Genomic DNA, 23,214 nt, shown 5'->3' on the forward strand with positions numbered 1-23,214 from the left:
ATGAAGTATATGCAAATAGAAAACAGTTGTTTTAAATTGTAATATTTCACAATAATACTGTTTGGTATTTTTGATTAAATAAATGCAGCAAATGCAATAAATGCAGTTCTAAAACAAAAACAAAATATTGATTATTCCAAACCTCTGACCGGTGTTGTATATTGAGCAGTATGCATATTGTTATATATATATATGTATACATGACTATGAGGAATATATATATATATATATATATATATATATATATATATATATATATATATATTAGTGCTGTCAAATCTAACATAAAAGTTTGTTTACACGTAATATGTATATGTCTGTGTGTATACTGTATATACACACATATACATTTATACCCACATATATATATGTGTGTGTGTGTATATGTACACATATATGGTATATATAAATGTAACAATATATGCACTAGTGCTGTAGCGGTGCGTCGATGACGTTGACGCTTCGACGTCAAAATTACGTCGACGTCATATTTTTGCGTCGACACTTCTTTATTTATTTATTTTTTGCCCCATTCCCGGAGGTACAGCTCGCCACACACACCGCCCGCCGTGTTATTCTGTCATGTTTTCTCCCTTTCTTTCCAAACCGCGACAAACGCCAGTCTCCTTTCTCTGCAGAATGCGATAAATCCGCTCAACCAATCACAGCGCACCATTCCTTTTATATTGATTCAAGGGATTAATTGCATTTTGAAAAAAAAAAAAAAAGTGTCATGAATTTATTGCATTTTTGGGAAAAAAATAATCCTTTTTTATAATAAATCTTTGAAAATCTAAATCTGGATTTGAATTTTTTATGTTATTATAACCTAAAGATGCTATGTGAAAGTTTGAAACAGAAAATAGTGGTTTTCATCTTGCCACTTTCTTGGTAAAGAAAACACATTTTTTACTCAAATTAATCAAAATGGATTTATCACGTTTATACTACAATATTCAGAAATAAACATCGTAGAGTGTTTATGTCAGAATGTTTATTTTTAAACCATAACCTTCTACGTGCTTCTTTTACCGATATATTTAACGATATCTTTTGCATTTCTCATCCAAACAACGTCAAACTTGGCACTGCACTTACTCGTGCCCGTAGCAAGACACCTGTCGAGTTTGAAATCCATCGGACTAACGGTTCGAGAGATATGCGAATATCAGACAGGATAATTAATTCCAATTAGCCGTTAGATTAGTCGACTAATCGATAAAATAATCGCCCGACAAAATAATCGCCCGACTAATCGTTTAATTAATAATCGTTTACCCCAGCCCTAATATGCACACACACACACACATATATTTTGTAAACACAAACTTTTATGTTAAATGCAATTAATAACGATAAATCAATTTGACACATATATATATATATATATATATATAGTACAGGCCAAAAGTTTGGCCACATTACTATTTTTAATGTTTTTGAAAGAAGTTTCTTCTGCTCATCAAGCCTGCATTTATTTGATCAAAAATACAGAAAAAAATGTAATATTGTGATATATTATTACAATTTAAAATAATGGTTTTCAATTTATTATACTTTAAATTATCATTTATTTCGGTGATGCAAAGCTGAATTTTCAGGATCATTACTCCAGTCTATCAAATGATCCTTTAGAAATCATTCTAATATGATGATTCATTATCAAAGTTGGAAACAGTTCTGCTGCTTAATATTTTTTCATAACCTGTGATACTTTTTTAGGATACTTTGATGAATAAAAAAAAGAAAAAGAAAAAAGAAAAGAAAAAAAAAGAAGCAAATGTTTTCAAGATAGAAATCTTTTATAACAACAATATACACTACTGGTCAGTAATTTGGGGTCAGTAATTTTTTTCTTTATTTTTTTTAAAATAAATCAATAATTTTATTCAGCAAGGATGTGTTAAATTGATAAAAAGTGATAATAATGAAGATTTATATAAAAAAAAAAATTTTTTATTTTGAATAAATGCAGTTCTTTTTAACCTTTTATTCATCAAATATATTAGGCAGCAGAACTGTTTCCAACACTCAGAATATTAGAATGATTTCTAAAGGATCATGTGATTGACTGGATGTCACATGTGACACTGAAGACTGGAGTAATGATCCTGAAAATTCAGCTTTGCATCACCGAAATAAATGATAATTTAAAGTATAATAAATTGAAAACCAATTATTTTAAATTGTAATAATATATCACAATATGACATTTTTTTTCTGTATTTTTGATCAAATAAATGCAGGCTTGATGAGCAGAAGAAACTTCTTTCAAAAACATTAAAAATAGTAATGTGTCCAAACTTTTGGCCTGTACTATATATATATATATACAACAGTCATTGATTATTTTTTAGGAAATATCATGACTTATGACTGACACATCAAGCCAGTGCAGATAAAAGCATCTGTGTTCACGTACTTGCGTTAAGTATAACTCTCCACAGATCAACAGAACTTTAACAGCACCATCCCAGAGTAAACCCTGAGCTCATCAAATCTCATCACAGCTCAAAAACACGAGGAGTAAATGATGGTGAAGGAAGGCCACACGTCTCAGGTCCGGCTACAGTAGGGATGCATCTATTTCCTCTGGACCAATCCTGTTGGGGACAAACCAGCGTACAAACGTTCAGGCTCTCGGTTCACAGAGCGTGACAGTGACGCCCTCCCCGATCCAGCAGGCGGGGAGCAGGGCTTGTGTGAACGCGCAGTGGAAGGCGTGCAGCCGGACCTGTCCCTCGCCGTAGTAGGTCAGCGTACCGGCCTCGTAGTCCAGAAGCATGCCGATGCGCAGCGGCTGAGCGTTTAACTGCAGCTGTCCCGCCACGGACTCCTTGCAGCCGGCGTGCCACGCGCTCAGCTGCCGCTCGTCCAGCTGGAGGCTCCACGACAGCTCGTTCATCCCCACCATGCAGCGTTTGCCCTTCTCTTTGCGCGGTATGTTCGGGTACGTCACGCCCACGTAGGCCCACGGTTTGGACACCTCTAGCTCCCAGTAATGCTGTCCGCGAGTGAAGCTCTGGAAACACAACACCTGCCAGGTGTGGTCGAAGCGGGACTCGTCGGCCGGGACGGGGCGGGGCCCAGAGCTCAGATGCTCCGCCCTCCTGTTGCTCTGGGAAAGGCGTAAGTGAGCGTTGGCGGTACGAGGGTCAAAGGTCAGGTTGCAGCGGTCTGGGGGAAGAGAAGAATTGCAATACATTCAATTCAATTCAATTCATGTCTATTTGTATAGCGCTTTTCACGATACACATCATTTCAAAGCAGAAAGTGCATGAGTCCACATTACAATTTAAGAGTGTTCTGTTATCCGAGGTGACTGTCTAAGTTATGTATTTCAGAAATGTACATATACAAAATCACAGTTAGCTAAAAATGTATTAATTTAAACAATGTTGTAATTTAATGCAGATACAATGAGCTCATTGAAGTAATGAATACTTGTTTATATGAGAATATAAACAAGACTATATATGATGTATGAGACAATAACATATGAGACTGAGAATAATGTGACTTTTTCCACACTGTACTGTCATACGTGTGATATGATATGATATATGATATGAGCGTACATGCGTTTAGCCCCTCCCTCTCTGCTGGATATGATGGAGTTGCAGGACTGGGAACAACAGCCAGAACTGGCCTCTTATCTTGAGGAGAGCCTACGAGAAAGACAAAGAAAAAGCAATGCTGATCATTACATTATAAAAATATTATTTTAAAATAATTACTTATTTATACAACTGTGTCATTGCAATGTTCATGACTGGTTAAATAAATGTAAATATATATTTAAAAAATATAAAAATTGTAGCATTACTTTGGAGATTCTCACAAAGAACATTAATTTTTTTCAGTATTTTAAAACATTTTTCAGTTTTTCTCAGTCTCCATAAAAATGTGTACATTGAGATATCAACCAAATTTTTTAAAATATTGTGATGTATTACATATATATATATATATATATTTATTTATTTATTTATTTTTTGCTTACATCACAGACCTCAGTTTTCATAAACTTAGATTTTGTGTGTGTGTGTTTATGTTCCATTTACATGTAGTTTTATCCGATATTGGATTATATATTACATTGAAAAATAAATAAATCATGCTTTAAACAGTACATTTATATGTTCATGACAGTTTTAATAAATAAATAAATCAAATTAGTAATAGGTCTACCATTACTTAAAATTGTCATAAGGACAATTCTTTTTTGTAGTTTTTTATTTATTTTTTTTTCATTAAAAAGTGTATGTATTGTGATACATAGCATTATCAACCAAAAGTGTAAAAAAAATTGTGAAATACATTTTTTGTTAGATTATAAAATATACAGTTCTGCTTCTAGTTTACTTGCTACTGAGCACCTCAAGCTAAACTCTGAATATCTTTGAAAAATGTGATTCTACTAACCTGGCTAACTTTGGCAAATCCACTGATAGCTTGTAAATACGACTTTGTTCACTGGCTGACAATAAATAAAATCTGTGTTCCTCAACTTGTGAAGGTTGCAAAGTACCAACCAATCAGATGTTAGTCATTTCTGTGTAACATCATGCATCAAGCGGTCAGTGTGATCCCGACTCACCCTCTTTCTCCGGTCCTCCGGACACCTGTGTGGCTCTCTCCAGATCCTCACACACCAGCTTAGACACGCGGGACAGGACATCAGTGACGGGGGTCAGCTTCTCCTGTGTGCACACATGCACATCCACAGGAACGTCACTGAAGCGTGGGACCTCTATGAACCTGGAGTCCTGCATGAGCACACAAACAGCGACATAAACAAACATGTGACGACGTACACCTGTGGAAACCATTAAAGGGATACTTCACCGATTAGCATTAAGCTTTGTATCAGTAGAAACCCGGTAGTATTCTCGAATGACCGTGCTTCCCTCCCTCATGTCCCCCTGAGACGAGAGATTTCTGTATTGTGTGTCTGGAAAAAAAAACCTCTGATGACGCAAAAATCGTCATTTAGCATCATCATCTGAGGCTTTTTTGTCCAGAGGCGAGAGACTCCAGCCAGTAGGAGGAGCTCGTCCCGCATGTCTTCAACCCGCCCATAGGGGGATCTCACGATAAATCGCCGTCTTTTCAGTTTCAAGTCACTAGTAGCCTAGTTGTATCATTTCTCCCGATACTGCCCTCTGTAACCGGGAGGCGTGGCATGGGAGTGTCCTCGTAGGGCAGCGAATCAAGTGCATTCTGGGAGTTGTAGTCTTTCATCCACATGAGCCAAAAATACATTTTCTGGCGTTTCTGAATCTAGAAGGCACCAACTTCTAAAATAATTTCACACTTCTACTACATAAATGACCCAATTTAAATACACATTCATCTTTCCAGCGGTGAAATATCCCTTTAACCATTAACAATAAATGGTAACACTTTAATTTAGGGTGCAATTCTCACTATTAACTAGTTGCTTATTAGCATGCATATTACTAGGATATCGTCTGTTTATTAGTACTTATAAAGCACATATTAATGCCTTATTCTGCACTACCATATTCTACATCCCTTAATCCACCCAATACCTAAACTTAACAACTACCTTACTAACTATTAATAAGCTGTAGTTAGGAGTTTATTAAGGCAAAAGTCGTAGTTAATAGTGAGAATTTGACCCTAATCTAAAGTGAGACCCAATAAATAATAATTATATATATATATATATATACAACTTAAAAACCAACAATTTTGTAAAATAATTAATAAAATAACAATAAATAAATAAATAATAATATTTTCCACAACCAAATGACCTTTAGTAGCATCAATAGAAAAGCAAATGGGGCCATTTATTATTATTTTTATATTTAATTTTTAATGTATTATTTATTTTATTCTGTGAGTCACGCCTCTCATTTCTAAAATAAGCATGCTGTAACCTTGATGAGCTGGCATGAGGGGAGCGAACACAGGCTGCTGATCTCCTCCTGAAGGGCTACGAGCTGCATGGTTCTCTCCTCCAGCGCAGCCAGCCTATCCTCAGCCTGCATCACGGTCACTTCCTGCTGCTGCTCCACAAACAGCTGTGTCACTTCCTGCTTCTCTGCCAACACCTTTATCAGCTGTGAGAACTTGCTGTCCACCCACTGAGACGTCTGCTGGAGTGAGACCTGATAGAGTAGAGGGAGAACAACATGCCATGAGCGGCGATTATATCACTGCATCCTTCATCTACGCCTATACTCTTATATATTAATGTGTATTTTTGGGCATTCATTCTCAAAAATTTAATTTCATCATGCCGAAAAGTATCGAGTCTTACATGTCCTTGCATGTGTTTAAAATGCAAAACTGTGAATAAGATATATAAGAGTTGTGGCAGAATGAAAGATTTTTGTCAAATATTGACTTCAATTTTTCATAGGCTACTTTATGGTCATTTTATGTTGCTTTTTAGTCCTTATTTAAGCACGACAGCTCTTGGTCACTGTTTGCTTTCATTAAATGAAAAAGTGTGAAGTGAATATTCTTCAAAACATCTCCTGTTGTTATCCATGGAAGAAACGTCTTTCTAACACTTTACAATAAGGTCCCGTTAGATAACATTAATTACTAACAATGAGCAATACATTTTTACAGTATTTATTAATCTTTGTAAGCGCTAGTTCATAAAACTACAAATGTCAAGTTATATTATTATGTATTCTGAATTATGTATAGCTTGTTAGGTCCATTAAACAATATGTTTAATTATGTATTAGTAATCAACTAAGATTATTAAATCCTTAGAAGTATTTTTCATTGTTAGATCCTGTTAACTTATGTATTTAACGAATGCAACCTTATTTTAAATGGTCACCATCATCTAGTTTTGGAATGATATGAGAATGAGTACATTTTCATTGTTGGATAAAGTCTCTAATGAAGATGGAGATGCCTTGCCTTCGCTTTCTCCATGTTCTCCATGAGCTCCAGACGGTTCCTCTCAGTGGCTTCCTGGAGTTTCTTGATTTCCGCACTCTTTTTCTTTAATCCTGCCTGCATACCAAAAGAAAAATGTCAAAAATATTAATGTTGTCTCATATACAACAAGGTACAAACATTATCATGCAAATTCTTAAAACGGTCAGCAACAACAAATATTTAAAATGGACAACCGATTGAATCTCACAAAACCTGAAGATCAAAATATCGCACTCTAAAATTAAAGAAAGGACTAAAAAACATATTTTAATGAAAACATAGCATTGTGATATTTCCAAATTATTAGTGAATTAGTTTCACCCCAAATTCTCGTTATTGTAATGCATGATATACTATTTAAATTATACAGTATTTATACATCCTGGTAGTGTGTGTTTGTACCTCTCTATTCTTCCGTTCATCTTCCACCAGAATCACATCATGTCCCTTACACTCGACCACAGAGCACTCATAGCAAACACACATGCTGTCGTTCCTGCAGTAGATGACCAGAGGCTTCTGGTGCCGCTCACAGATCTGCTCCGGGTCCGTGTGGACCGAGGCTCCTGTGCACAGATCTCTCTTCGCTGGACTGTGTGTGGCGGCCACCTCCGATAGCACCGACAGAGACACGTTGCGACTCAGCTGAGGCCTCGTGTCGAAGGTTTTGTTGCAAACGGGGCAGTGGAAGTCTTTGTCCTTGGCCTCCCAGAATTTGGAGATGCAGACCTTGCAGAAAGTGTGACCGCACGGGATGGTCACAGGGAATTTAAACGAATCTAAGCAGATTGTGCACTGCATGTGATCCTCCATCATAAACCTGGAAGCCTGAAAAATTATAAAATAAACAAAATAAACAATGTTAAAGACTGCAGAGAATCACTCTTGGGTCATGTTGTCACAGAAGATCAGAGACAGACAGACAGACAGATAGATAGATAGATAGATAGATAGATAGATAGATAGATAGAACAGACAAATAGACGATAGATAGATAGATAGATAGATAGATAGATAGATAGATAGATAGATAGATAGATAGAAGGACAGACAAATAGACGATAGATAGATAGATAGATAGATAGATAGATAGATAGATAGATAGATAGATAGAAGGACAGACAAATAGACGATAGATAGATAGATAGATAGATAGATAGATAGATAGATAGATAGATAGATACATAGATAGATAGAAGGACAGACAAACAGACGATAGATAGATAGATAGATAGATAGATAGATAGATAGATAGAAGGACAGACAAACAGACGATAGATAGATAGATAGATAGATAGATAGATAGATAGATAGATAGATAGATAGAAGGACAGACAAACAGACGATAGATAGATAGATAGATAGATAGATAGATAGATAGATAGATAGATAGATAGATAGATAGATGGGAGGATGGGAGGATGAATTTGAGCACCTATATCAGTGTTCATGTTGAAGTATAACTGCTATATATAATGTATAACTGAATAAAATACATTTGACTCATGAATTATAGTCATTATTAGTTGTTAGGTGAATTGATGTGCTGAAAACATCGAGACACAGTAAATAAACAAACTTCACCTGCCCCTTCATCACCACTAATTAACATCTATTCATCTATTTAACATCTCTTTATCAATCGACAACCCCCTTTTTCATAAAACTCACAGGATTGTTTACTCATCAGATGTGAAGAAACGTAAAATCCCGATTCCTGCGCGCGCTGACTTTCTCATGAGCGAATCTCGTCGCCTTCCATATGCAGGAGCGCACAGACGCGGTGACGAGTACGCACGTTACGTCACGTTTCTGTGTGTTGACGTCGCTCTCTCTGCGTCTCTGCTGGAGCGGTCCATCATGGCGCTGCGCGGAGCGGCGTGTGTTCTCCTGCGGGCGGCGGGTGATGTGAGCCTGAAGCCTCATGCGAGGGGTCTTCGGTCCACCGGTGAGGGGTGCTGGAGGATATCTGTGTAAATGTGCAGTTAATGAGTTAATTAATCAGCAGTGCGGCTGCTGTGCGTGTGTGTGTGCTGGTCTGAATGACCTTTACATGTAACGTACATTTTACACCTTGATATGTACAATACATTGTCAATATTGATTTTGTATGTCTACTTATTGATTAGTCTGTATTTTCATTCTAACCTTTCTGCCCTTTATCTATTTTTCTGAAGCACTTTGAGTTACTGCTTGTTTGAGATATGCTCTAAATGAAAGTATTATTATTATTACTATATAACATTTATAATATTTATTATTATTGTTGTTGTTTTTATAATATTTATATTGCAAATCTTTATAATTGCTGTGTTTATTATTATTAATGCATTTACATTACAACATTCTCTTACTTTTTTATAATACTGCTAATAAATCCTCTGTTGGGTCTTCTGTAGCTGTTCTGTGTCACTGGTCCCCTCCTCTGGGTCCGATGCCCAATGAGGACATCGACGGGACCCAGCTGGACTCTCTGGAGAAATATCGCAGTTACACTCGCTATGTGAGAGCAGCGGAGGAGGCCGACCGGAGAGACGTTTGGTGGAAGACCTACAGGCAATACAGAGAGGAGGAGACCAAAGAAGGCAAGTCATCACTGACATATGAATACACACCTATTAAAGGGGTGGTATAATGCCCTTTTCACAAGATGTAAAATAAATCTATGATGTCCCCAGAGTGTGTATGTGAAGTTTTAGCTAAAAATACCCCACAGATATTTTTATATAGCATGTTAAAATTGTCACTTTTTGAGGGTGAGCAAAAACGCTTTGTTTTGTGTCTTTCCCTTTAAATGCAAATGAGCTGCTGCTCCCGGCACAGAGGGCGGAGCTTCAACAGCTTGTGTCCTTTTACCTCACACACACATGCACTGAAAATTTCAAAAACTTTTAGCCTTTTTTATATTCAAACTGGAGTCAGAAAGATGGAGAGACTCAAGAAGAAGTGACAACATGTAGACAACATTTTTTTAATGGTTAGTTGATGAATTTATGTAGCTTATGTGTAGTTATCTTCTAGTCATTGATTAGTAGCCTGACCTCGTCATACTCATATTCTAGTCAGAATGTGAGTCTGAGACTGCTCCATAGAGATTTGATTATGGGGCGTGTCTCAACCGAACCAGGAAAAAAAAACCTCTGCACTCAATTGGATAGACCTACAACCAATCAGAGCAACGGAGTAAATGACGCATGTTCTTCATTCATATTTTCAACCAACAAAATGTCGCGGCTCTCTGCTCCTCTTTTAAAATGAATGCACTGTGGATATCTTCTATAACAGACGCGATGGCGGAATCTACACATGATGTTTCATAAACAAAGTTCGGGAGGAGCACGTACAAATAATCAATCCAATATCTTAATAACTTGTCATCAAACAATACCATGTCTAACGTTACCCTATATCAGCATGAGGAAGCATATTCACTCTGTCAACTTACCTAACAGTCCTTGACAGTTTTTCAGCATCCCTCCACCAACCCGAATCCTCACTCTGGTCTTGTTCTCTCACAACCAGGAATACCGGGGGGGAGTATGGCTACCGAGCCCACAGCCCTCTCCTCGGACAGCACGTCATATACGCATTTATTCTATCTGACTTATTTGTGTGAACTCGTGAACTCTCATATACGCATTTATTCTATCTGACTTATTTGTGTGAACTCGTGAACTCTCATATACGCATTTATTCTGTCTGACTTATTTGTAAGTGTGAAATCTCTTATACGCATTTATTCTATCTGACTTATTTGTAAGTGTGAACTCGTGAAATCTCAATTCTCCAGCTGCAGTCGTCTTTGTTGTAAACTAGTTCAAATCAAGCGCTCTTTGGTGACGTGGGTGATTACGTAACCGCAGATCATCTGTCCATCATCGATTAAAGCCCGCCCTGGCAATTTGATTGGCTCGGCCTTTTGGGAGCCGGGCATAATTACTCCTCAATGGATCGAGTCCAGACCGAACTTCCCGACCAAAAAATGTTGTGGGCGGGGTTCGGGCTGGCACCCAGGCTAATTGATTAGCATATTCTGTCATGATAATCTATAAATCGTGTTCCGGGGGCGGGGTTTATGTAAATTTTAGGGTTAGTGATGTCACTAACCCGGGAGGAATGTCGTGTAGTTTCTACCAGCCGTTTGTTGTAGTCCTTAAAAAGCAATTTCTTTAAAAGCAAATATCTCCCTTTTGTTTGATTGTTTTTTGTGAACAGCCGTTGCGCCGATCAACATCGGCCTCCCGTATCAGCGTCCCTCCAGGAAGACAGAGGTGAAGGAGAGGAAGAAGATCGTGCAGGAGAACAAAAAGAGCCCAGAGATTGAACGAGAAAATCGACTACGAACATGTGAGTGACCCAAGCATCAATGCATCTTTATGATTGATCTCTGGAGGGGAAGCAGAGCAGGATAATCAAAAGCAGAATGATGCCAGAATTATGATGAAAAATCTTCACACACTAAATGAAAGTGGGATTTAATTGCTAAGCGTATATTATTAAGTATCTAATGAAAATCTCGAGGTTCAAGATCAAATCATTGACCTCTTAAAGTTGACGTTGAATTTCTCTCTCTCTCTCTCTCTCGTTTTTACTCCTAATACTCCATGACCGCTAAAAGAAGCATGATCTATATAGTATTAGTGTGTGTAGTATGAATGTAATCTGGACGTACTACATTCGCCATGTTGTCATTATCATGTGACCTACTAGCCTCAGTTGTGTCACTTCACTGTCATTCATAAATCCTCTCCCGTGGCCTCATGGGACAGTAAAGTGTCCATCATATGCACAATTCAGAATCTCACCGGAAGAAGTGAGTCATTCGGACACTTTTTGCCTATTGTTTTATGAGTACTGTGCATTTCGGACATGCTACTTTTTTCACATAATTTTTAATTGTCTACTACAGTACTGGTCAAAAGTTTGGCCACATTACTATTTTTAATGTTTTTGAAAGAAGTTTCTTCTGCTCATCAAGCCTGCATTTATTTGATCAAAAATACAGAAAAAAATGTAACATTGTGATATATTATTACAATTTAAAATAATTGGTCTTCAATTTATTATACTTTAAATTATCATTTATTTTTGTGATGTAAAGCTGAATTTTCAGGATCATTACTCCAGTCTATCACATGATCCTTTAGAAATCATTCTAATATGATGATTCATTATCAAAGTTGGAAACAGTTCTGCTGCTTAATATTTTTTCATAACCTGTGATACGTTTTTAGGATACTTTGAATAAAAAAATAAAAAAATAAAAAAAGCAGCAAATGTTTTAAAAATAGAGATCTTTTGTAACAACAATATACTGGTCAGTAATTTGGGGTCAGTAATTTTTTTTCTTTCTTTTTTTAAATAAATCAATACTTTTAATCAGCAAGGATGTGTTAAATTGATAAAAAGTGATAGTAAAGAATATTTATATTATTAGAAAATATTTTTTATTTTGAATAAATGCAGTTCTTTTTAACCTTTTATTCATCAAATATATTAGGCAGCAGAACTGTTTCCAACACTCATAATAAATCAGAATATTAGAATGATGTGACACTGAAGACTGGAGTAATGATGCTTAAAGTTCAGCTTTGCATCACAGGAATACATTTTTTTTAAAGTATATTCAAATAGAAAACTATTATTTTAAGTTATAATAATATTTCACAATATTACTGTTTTTTTTTCTGTATTTTTGATCAAATAAACGCAGCCTTGATAAGCATTAGAGACTTCTTTCAAAAACATAAAAAACGTAATGTTTCCAAACTTTTGACCTGTACTGTATATTGTAGGGAAGTATGAGATTTTGGATGCATCTCATCAAGGCAAGGCAAGTTTATTTATATAGCACATTTCGCACACAATGGCAATTCAAAGTGCTTTACATAGAAGAAATTAAAATAATAAGAAATATGCTGGTGTGGTATGGAGGCAGCTCGGCTGGTGATAAAAAGGCCCTGCAGAGAGTTATAAAAACCACACAGAACATCACAAACCAACATCTACCTGCTCTGGATGACATTTTTAACTCCCGCTGCCTGCAGAAAACACACAACATTGGGACGGACCCGAATCACCCAGCCCATCAGCTTTTTGAACTGTTGCCATCTGGAAAACGCTTTAGATCAATCAAAACACGCACAACCAGACTCATGAACAGTTTTTATCCCAATGCCATCAGGATAATGAACCATGAACTGAAACTACATCCTCAAATTATTACCACAAGACATTTTTGACATGCTAGACAATTAAGTGAAATAACACTAAGCACCTTATTTAATAATGGGCAATTTGCAATATGAATTTAACTACTCTTGCTGTGTACGTTTGAAAGTAAAAAAATGTCATTGTATGTTTGTACAATGACAATAAAGGAATCAATCAATCAATCAAATAAGAATAATTAAACCAGTTTAGAAAAATAAAATAAAACGCAGTACAGTACAAACAGTCGGACAAACAGTGGTACAGTGCTCATTCATTAAATGCACAGCTAAACAGAAGTGTTTTGAGTCTGAGTCATCATTGTTGTCAAATGTTTCAGTGTGGTTACAAACTTTAAAAGTCTAGGGAATGTATCATAACATTTATATATTAATATGCTGCTGGATTGAGGTGAAAGAACATGACAGACAATCTTTGAAAGAGAAAAATTACTGGATTTTTATTCACATAAAAGCTGAAGCCACTAGATCCAGTAATATAACAATAATAATGTGCGCTATGTACAACAATGTGATAAGGTAAACAAACAAACAAACAATAAATGGGAAAAGAAAAGCGGCGCCAAAGAAAAGAACATAATATAACAAAATCCTTAATCTAAACCTAATCTAGCCAAAGAAAAAGGTAGAAAATAAACCGAAATCTTCGGTGCATCCGGCACCCTAACTGAACTACCTAACAACACAGAAATACAATAAGTGGCGCTTACTTCTTACCTAGTGTCTAGACAATCATCTGCTACGGGTGCAGTGTATATCGCGATATACTGACCTGCGTTCTCTTCCCACTATTGCCGGATACCTCAGAGCAAATGAAAAGGTAGACACACAATACAAAGCACATAGCACACAACTCAGTCCGCGGGCAGAGACATACACAAAAACTCGATTCGCTACAAAGAGCTCAGTTCGCTACAGAAAACTCATTCCACTACAGAGAGTTCAATTCGCGATCGAGAGAAAGCATGAATGAACACTCCATCCTTTTAAACCAGCTGGGCGGCCTCCGATTGGCTCTCAAGCGCCGCCTTGATGATGACTGACGTCCAACTCGGCCAATCACAGCAACCTGTGAGCAGAGATAGTGAGCTAGAGACAGAGAAAAGATAATGAGCACAACAACCAACACGTGCGAAGGACACTAACGTGCACAGATCAATGCAAACAAAACACAAAACACGCGTGGAGCGTAACAGTACTGAGATGTGCATATCTTGTTTTGTTTGCAGGGTTATGTCATTTAATAATCTGTTTGGTGCATCAGAAATCAAAAGAAACTGATAAAAAATATCCAAAACAATGAAGCCTGTTTTTAGGAGTATTTGCGTTGTTATTTTTTTATGCAAATTTTCCATTTAAAAATAAATAAATAAATAAATCCAGTACAACAAATACGATCATTATGTATACTTACATTTGTACATTACAAATGTAACCTTTTTGCATTAATGAGAAAACAATGTCACAATGAAAAAAATATTAGTGATAATAATTTAGTTTATATAGTGTGAATATAAAATGTTTAGTGGTATAGAAACTGTAAAGGCTGCCCGTCTAGACATTACATCATATTAATCAGCAGTCGGACATGTCATGTGACCTTTTCTTATTTTATGGCTTCCAGTTCGCATTTCCCTGGACAGAGTAAAGACGCAATGGGAGAAGACAAACGGGCCGTTCCACATCCAGAGGCTCGCCGAACACTACCGAATCTACCAGGACCTCTTTCCCATGGCATACTTCCTTCCACGGGTCATGCTGCATGTGGCTTACGGGGATGACAGCGATGCAGTCGTGCGTTTTGGGAATCACTTAACGCCGAGTCAGGTGAGGCTTCAGAACACGTGAAGCCTGAAATATAGGAAACAGGCTTTGATTTCCACTGTTTGTGTGAAATCCACAGGCGGCACAAGCACCTCGGGTACGCTTCGAAGCAGAAGAGAACTCACTCTGGACGCTGTTGTTGACCAGCCCAGGTACATCCAATTATTCACATCAAATTCATATTTTGATCTAATGATATCTGTAGTACATTTTCTGTATTTTCAGTCAGACATTTTTAAATGCAGTTTTTAAAGTGCATATCCATATATATGTATTTTGCATTTATTTATAAAGTTTTCTGTTTGAATATATTTTAAACTGTACTTTATTCCTGTGATCAAAGCTGAATGTTCAGCATCATTACTGCAGTCTTCAGTGTCACATGATCCTTCAGAAATCACTCTAATATGATGATTTGCTGCTCCAAAAAAAAACATAAAACCATGATTTTTTTTTTCAGGACTCATTGATGAATAGAAACAGCATTGCTGAATAAACATATTTCTTTATAAAAAAAAAAAAAACAACAAAAAAAAAACCTTCCTGGCCCCAAACTTTTGAACTAGAATATATATAATTAATATAATAATTAATATATATTGTAATATATACAGTATATTATAATATACTATATATATATACACTACCGTTCAAAAGTTTGGGGTCAGTAAGATTTTTTATGTTTTTAAAAGAAGTCTCTTCTGCTCACCAAGGCTGCATTTATTTGATTAAAAATACAAACAAAAACAGTAATATTGTGAAATATCATTCCAATTTAAAACAGCTGTTTTCTATGTGAATATACAGTAAAGTGTAATTTATTCCTGTGATCAAAGCTGAATGTTCAGCATCATTACTCCAGTCTTCAGTGTCACATGATCCTTCAGAAATCATTCTAATATGATGATTTGATGCTCAAGAAACATTTATGAATATTATCAATGTTGAAAACAGTTATTTACATTTTTATTTTATGATGCTATAATGAATAGAAAGTTCAAAAGAACAGCATTTATCTGAAATCTAAAGCTTTTGTAACATTAAACACTACCGTTCAAAAGTTTGGGGTCAGTGAGAATTTTAATTTTATTTTTGGGGGAAATAAATAAAATAAATCAATACTTTTATTCATCAAGGATGAGTTAAACTGATCAAAAGTTACAGTAAAGACATTTATTATGTATGTAATAAACTAATCATTTATTGATTCATATTATTATATATAAATTGTCATTATATAGTTTTTAATGATATTTGGAGGGGTTTTTCATTCATAAATTGTCATCATTATTCTTTTTTTGGAGATGTTAAATGCTTTTTTGGTCAGTTGACCTGCAGAAATGTCACTTTAGTTAGCAGTTCGTAAAATGCAGTTTTAAGTTCTCAAGTTCCTCCACTAGATGGAGATACAGTGAAGTAAGCAGTGTGTGTGTTTGTGCAGATGAACACCTCCTGGATGCTGAGCAGGAGTATCTTCATTGGCTAGTGTGAGTACGCTTGTGTTAAATGCCAAAATTCATGACCGCATTGTCTGACTTCAGTCTCATCCGGCCCCGGTTGGAAAGCCCAGTACTGAAGACGTAATTGTTTGAGACAACGGATATGGTTATGTCAGTTTTTTTCTGTTAAACATTATAGTGGGAATATCCCGGGAAATGCTGTGACGTCAGGAGAAGAGGTCTGTCATTACATCAGCCCGTTTCCTGCCAGAGGAACTGGGTTTCACAGATACGCCTTCATCCTGTTAAAACAAGACGGTCCGGTTGATTTCAGCGCTGATCTCCGGCCCTCCCCGTGGTGGGTAGTGTTACTCTCAGAGTCTAGACACTGATTTATACGTCTCATGAAAACAATTCCGGGTCATTTTTCACCCTATTATTAAAAGAAAATACAAAATTATATTTTGCATTAAGAAAATTGACCATTAAAGCGTTTTGCTTATTACAGTGTTTTCATAACAAAAATACACATTCTTTTAGTTGTGCTTCGGCTCTGCTGGATTTTCAGGGATGTTTTTTTACGGATTCCCATATTTTCCAACCTTAAAAGTATGACCCACGTGAATCACGTAAATCCGGGAGTCTAATGGCTGGTTATTTTATGATGTTTAAAATCACGAAATTGCCTTAACTACTAAACAAACTGCAAAATATTACGTTTTCTAATATATTTATTTCATGCACGGACCTCAGTGGTGGGTACGGCCCTGTGTGGGTTGTGTTTTTTTGGCTCTGCGTGTCTGATAAATATATGTGTCTTTCTTATAACTAAAAGAAAAAGAGAGAGTGATTATCCGACTGCTAACAAAACATTCACTATCAGGCTTAAGAGATATAACCAGTTTAGTTAAAAATGATCTCAAGCTGATTGGCTGAAGACGTTAAGTATATTTACCTACTAATAGACACGGTACTTCCCTGAAAATAAATTCCAGCACTGTGCTACAACAACCGCAATGATGAGCCTTCACAATATATATTAGATGTACTCAATTTCCCGGGAAAACCATCCCGACAGGTCTAAAATATAAATGCTTACCATAGTGAATCAGGGTAAAGACAAAAACAAGTTTTGGAAGAAGGATTGATGAGGTATTGACTTTTTTGTTCATTAACAAAATTTAAATGTGTAACTTTAAGTAACATTTTATTAATTTCTTGTGATTTTTGGGGGTGAAATTTGACCTGGACATGTTCTTGAAAGGTTTCTTGAGATTCACCCAAACCCAATACTTCCCGAATTTCCTCCCACAAACTAGTAGTTGCATTTCATTTGATCTCGTTTCGAAAGCACTGTCCTATGGAGTTTGTATTTGTCTTGTGAAATACATCATTTCAGAAAAGCAATCATTACATTTCAAAATGAGAATGAATTAAAGTAATTATGGCTCATAATGAATAACAGTCAGCTTTATAAGGGCTAGTTTTCTGAAATGAGACATCCTCAGTGATGAATGCAGCCTTTGAAATAAAACAGATGTTCTTTGTATTTATTTTTTAACTGTTTAGAAACCCCACGGGAAGACCCTTCAACTTGCATTAAAATAAAAAATATTCAGTAAAAAGCAGGGTGATTTCCAAAGTTATTTTCAGCATTTGCAGAAATATATATTCATCTCTCTGTCATGTTTTTTAGCTACTGTCTGAAGCAACGGACTTTCCGAACGCTGGACTTCTATAGGAAACATCAGGATCTCATTACGCCAGCTGGTCTTGCCTTTTTCCAGTGCCAATGGGATCAATCTGTTACTCAGATCTTTCATGATTTCTTAAGTGAGTAAACTTCCTTTGTTGTTGCATTGAAGAGCAGGTTTACTGGAAAATCTAGTTAGTCTACTATTTTTGCCATGTCTCAAAACAATGTTTATCACGTGTACAGAGTTCCACAGTTGTAAGACAAAACTCAATGACTGATGTGTGTTTATTTAATGTGATGATGTTTTTTTTTGGTCTGTCAATGCCACAGCAATCTCTGTCCTGTCTGTTTGAATGAGCACTGTGGAGTCAGAGGCAACCGGCTGCGTGCTTTAAAGACTACATTACTGAACCCACAAACCGACAGCAATTAACCAATTGCTGTCGGTTTGTACCAAGTCTGTTTTGACATCTGGAGTCATTTTATTCAGCATCTTTAAAGCAACACCATGGAGTTTTTCAACCTTCATAATATATTTCCAAGACCCTTGTGATGGTACAGCGACTTACAATAGGTTGAATGACATGTCTGCCATAGCCTGACGGGGTCTGTATCGCTTTTACTGGCACTACGTAACTTCGGGGTTCGGGTAGTAACCCGAGCACAAAAAGAACTACAAAATTCGACTGCTTTACGGCATACCTCACTTCCCCCACCCCCTATTTCCTCAAATTTGGACGTGAGAGCCCAACTAGCATTTGTTTGCCGGCTGGTATAGCGCGTGTATGTTGTTGTCATGGCCGAAGCAGCAACGAAACCGAAGAAGGCAAAGGTTTTGTCAGAGGAGACTAGGAAGAGAAAAAGGGAGAGTCATCTTTTAGGCTAACTAGCCTAATGACTGCAGGCTGATAGTCATGTTTGTTTATTTATTTTTCTGGTGAAAGTGTCCTGGCTATAATGCAAATCGATTTTTCAACTTTGCAGATTCATCTATGGTAGCTTGATATTATAATATTGACGATATATGGCTATTACCTGCCACACAAACATTGAATTTAATTAGCATATCCATTCTGTAAAACAGTAGCCAATAGGCTACTATAATGACGCTGGCTTGTAAACGTGAGCTACTCGATCTTTTGGCGTTTGAAAAAAAAATAATACCCATGAAATTATATTCATATGACATGCTGAAATATATGCCACTGTCCCTGGGATGAAGACATTTCACACGCAGCCCAAGACATGAGAACTCCTTCTGCAGAGTTCAGGGGTATCGGCTTGTCAACAAATGCACGTGTATCCCCTGGTGTAACCATGACAGATTTTACGACAGTAGTAGAAGACAATACTGTTTCCCAACTGTAGGGGGACCCCGAGAGCAAAACTTACATGGTGTTGCTTTAAGGTGTTTTGGATGCAACCGTAAGAAACTTTGCCAAATTGCAACCTAGCTATTTTGTTAATCTACCCGAGTCAAACATTCGTGTAAAAGCATAATTAGAATGGAAACGCCACTTTTTAGATTGACTATAATTTCGTTTTTGGTCAAAATGCCTTTTGAATGGGAGTGCTTATGGGGCACTTCTATGATAGTGTTTTAAAAATAGCGATTTTGATGTTAAGAAGGCTCGACAAAACATGAAACTGTGCTGGAAGTATCACCAGGGGCTCTACACATGAACTCCAGCATTGAGAACATTGTTTGTGTACACAGAGTTTACTAAAAAGAAAGGTTTTGTACGACTCACTTTATCATTTGGTGTTTCCAGTGGCTGGAATTTTGTCAGTCAAAAGTAGTCGATCTCCGAATGCAACGTAACATGAGGAGAGTAAAGATGGAAAGCTCAGTTCATTACGTTGCATTCGGAGATCGACTACTTTTGACTGACAAAATTCCAGCCACCGGAAACACTAACTGATAAATCTTAAAAGTGGTGTTTCCATTCTAATTATGCTTTTACACTAAAGTTTGACTCGGGTAGATTCACAAAAAGAGCCTTTGGCGAGAGTTACCCTTTAAAAGTCAGTCATCTAATTTTCTTTTTAGAGACTGATCTGCCTTTTTATGTAACAGACTTTAAAAAGTTAGAACCAGTCTAATTTTATTCAGAAACTTTATTCAGTTTTACTGCTAGTTGGTCAAAATAGTTCTTAAGACACCATCTTAATTGTATCCCTTAAAACTCATCTTTGATCGTCAAAATTACACATTTAAGCATTTTTTTGTTTTTCTTAAAAAAAAATTCTTCATGCCTTAAAATATCTTGAATATAACTCTACACTCTTGCCTCATTTAGTATACATGGTTCTATGAATATGCAAATGAGCCCCGCCTCCACTCACTCAGCTCAGAGATCCACTGGTTGACGATCACACGTTGATCTGATTGGTTACAAGGTAGTTTGTGACGTCAGAGACGTGTTTTTGAGACTGTCTTTGGTTCAGTGCAGTTTTAAAGAGGAAATACTCAGCAATGGTGTCGACTTATGAATTTGCACATGGTTTGTCTTAAAGCATTAAAAACACCACATAGACACATAAACAACATTAAAAACTTGATTTGTTCACAGAACATTTCACAATACTGAGTCTGCTTTATTAAAGGTTTTAAACGATATCTATATGGTAACTGACCAGGGTGATCGTGTAATATTGGTGATGTTGGATCTTACTGCTGCCAAAAAAAAATCTAACTACGATTTTATTTGTGAAATTAGTTTTATTTTTTTTATTTTTTTTTTTTTTACTGCTTTTGCTTAGATTGAAGCAAAATGTGCTTAAACTTTTGCTGCATATTATTTTACCAGATGTTGTAAAGCACATGGGTCAGCTGCTGCTGTTTTTATGGTGCTATATAAATAGACCAAACTTGAAACTTGAACTTGATTTTCACCACAGGGAGACTTTAACATAGTAGCTAAGTTCACGCAACTGCCCCCACATGTGGTTTGTGATCCAGTGATAACATCCGTTCCTAAATATATCATGAAAACAGGGTCATGAGTGTTGGCTTGTAACAACAGATTATCTCATGTTGTGCTTGATTTATTTCCAGATATGAGAGAGCCGGTGTTTGAGTACAATAGACCTCCAGTGTATCACCCACCCCAGAAGAAATACCCTCACGGACAGCCTCTCAGATACCTGGACCGCTACAGAGATGGAGCACAGCACACTTATGGGATTTATTAAACGCATATGCATGGATCATGTTCACTGTTCAACTGATACAGCAGGGTTTTTTCGTTTGTAATAAACTAAATATGTCATCCATTGTGTTGTGATCTTCCTGTAAAGTCACCATGAATCAAAACTGATAAAAAATTTTTTTTCCCTGAATGCATGGTTTTTTTTCCTGTTTACACTTCAGGACACATCCGATCTGTGTCACATATGAGCAAAAAATCTAATTGGTTCCAGGCCAGGGTGTAGTAGTTCCCTGGTTACCGGGAACACTTCCCATAAATCCTGATGTAGGCTACTCGGAGTCGTTACATCATAAGAAGAATGGCATCTACGCTTATTTTAGTGTCTTTGTTTATCCCAAGGTTTTCCCGCAGCCTGCCGGATCCGGCCGTAACCTATCCAGATCTGACGAAGGACGTTCGCCTGGACCATAGACTGTAAAAAATGGCCTGGACCCAATGACAACGCAGTGCTGAAGTGCCAACTAGTTTCTCCCTATGGAGGATCCCTTTACCACTCTACAGATGAAGCGTCGTCGGGAAAATTCAATTCGCGTATACCTACCCCGAAGTGACAAATAAAATAAATTCTGTATCAAAATTTATAAGGAAAGACCAGTTTGTTTAGGCTTGGTTTGTAGGGAATTCCAAACCTGCGCACATATATTCAAACGCACATAACTATAGAACCAATTCTTAATGCACATGTGAACGCCATCAGCGTTTCTCACAGGTTCGCGTTTAAAGTCTGTGTAGAGAGAATGGTGTCGTCTTGGCGGCCCCTAATTTAATAACAAACTATCGTTGCGATGGAAGCGAATCAATCAAACTAACTTTAGCTGTAAAATAACTTTATTAAAGAACCGCTGTAAAGCCAAAACAATCTCTGTACGTTTATCCCTGTAAAGCTGCTTTGAAACAACCTACATTGTTAAAAGCGCTATATAAGATGACTTGACTTGACTTGGTTCACAGTTCACTAACAGTGTAAACGAGGCCTTGGTCTGGCAGCGCCGCCGAGCTAGCTTATGGAATCCTTTGTTGCCGGATAGCAGTAAAAGTGATTTAAAAAAAAAAAATTATTCTTGTAGCTTGCGTATTCACGAGTACAAATAACAAAATGCAGATAATGACTAGCCGATTTGACTTGGGACCTGGGGCGAAGCACTTCTACTTGGGCGCAGAGATAACACCTGAAATCCACTATCGCTGTGCCCAAGATATCTGATATCTCTGCTCAAGTAGCAGTGCTTCGCCTTTTTAATGTTACTTCAGCTTAAAGATTATTAATAGAGGTATATTTGTTTCCACCAATCGCTGCACAAGTGAAGTTAATATATGATGAGGAAAGCACGTTATCACGGAGGTTTGTTTTCATACCGGTAACAGCTCAGTAATGGCGTCGCCACAAGATGGCAGCCTACACAGAACGCTCGTCGGATTCGTCTATAGGAGATGTTTTCCACGTGCATGAATCGTCTGTCAGCATGGTTCACCGGGTTGCGGGGGCTCTTTCCCGTCATTTAAACGCAACGGTCAAGTTCCCGCAGTTACAGTGGGATTTAGTTTGTCAAAATTGTTTTTCTAAAAAGAATGCATTTCTCCTCCTTTGTCCAATTAGGCTTTCTTTTTTGTTTTCTTTATCCATTCCGATGTCCTAGCCTACTTTATTTTACGAAACTGCGAAATTGCTAGTGTTAGTGTTTTGCGTATCTATGGCAACAACAGACTTTTATAACGAGAATGCAGGATCGCTGTCGTGAAACACTTAAATGTTTCCCTTACCTAAGTAAATATGCAACACCCTTAAGTTATTCTCTTAGGTAAGGGGAAATTGCCCCTTTAAGTATCATACTTAAGGGAAAAACTTAAGGTGCTTTATGCAACCGGGCACAGATGTTTCC

The 23,214-nt window shown here is 36.9% G+C and overlaps 2 protein-coding genes across 2 annotated transcripts; one reads left to right on the forward strand and one right to left on the reverse strand.

Moving 5' to 3' along the window:
* Positions 1–1,548: 1,548 nt before the first annotated feature.
* trim65 (tripartite motif containing 65) lies at positions 1,549–8,686 on the reverse strand. The gene is made up of 7 exons (XM_079851131.1): positions 8,605–8,686; positions 7,336–7,761; positions 6,913–7,008; positions 5,910–6,140; positions 4,601–4,769; positions 3,579–3,668; positions 1,549–3,177 (listed from the first exon to the last, which is right to left on the reverse strand). Exons 2-7 carry the CDS (start codon positions 7,747–7,749, stop codon positions 2,633–2,635), a joined length of 1,545 nt encoding a protein of 514 aa, XP_079707257.1. The 5' UTR covers positions 7,750–7,761; positions 8,605–8,686; the 3' UTR covers positions 1,549–2,632.
* Positions 8,610–21,398, forward strand: mrpl38 (mitochondrial ribosomal protein L38). The gene is made up of 9 exons (XM_079851134.1): positions 8,610–8,881; positions 9,333–9,518; positions 11,149–11,280; positions 14,788–14,990; positions 15,067–15,139; positions 16,429–16,474; positions 16,626–16,784; positions 18,123–18,259; positions 21,181–21,398. The coding sequence occupies exons 1-9, from the start codon at positions 8,671–8,673 to the stop codon at positions 21,315–21,317; spliced, it is 1,284 nt and encodes a 427-aa protein (XP_079707260.1). The 5' UTR covers positions 8,610–8,670; the 3' UTR covers positions 21,318–21,398.
* Positions 21,399–23,214: the final 1,816 nt, after the last annotated feature.

Source organism: Squalius cephalus (assembly GCF_949319135.1).
Source record: "Squalius cephalus genome assembly, chromosome: 19".
NCBI classification, from domain to species: Eukaryota; Metazoa; Chordata; class Actinopteri; order Cypriniformes; family Leuciscidae; genus Squalius; species Squalius cephalus.

Excerpts from the sequence above, each read along its gene's own strand:
- trim65 (XM_079851131.1), bottom strand. The coding sequence starts at position 7,749 with ATGATGGAGGATCACATGCAGTGCACAATCTGCTTAGATTCGTTTAAA. Across the intron at positions 6,141-6,912 it reads AGAACATGGAGAAAGCGAAG|GTCTCACTCCAGCAGACGTC; the intron begins GCAAGGCATCTC and ends CTACTCTATCAG. Across the intron at positions 3,178-3,578 it reads GAGGGAGGGGCTAAACGCAT|ACCGCTGCAACCTGACCTTT; the intron begins GTACGCTCATAT and ends CTCTTCCCCCAG.
- mrpl38 (XM_079851134.1), top strand. The coding sequence starts at position 8,671 with ATGAGCGAATCTCGTCGCCTTCCATATGCAGGAGCGCACAGACGCGGT. Across the intron at positions 14,991-15,066 it reads ATCACTTAACGCCGAGTCAG|GCGGCACAAGCACCTCGGGT; the intron begins GTGAGGCTTCAG and ends TGAAATCCACAG. Across the intron at positions 16,475-16,625 it reads GAGTATCTTCATTGGCTAGT|TGGGAATATCCCGGGAAATG; the intron begins GTGAGTACGCTT and ends TAAACATTATAG.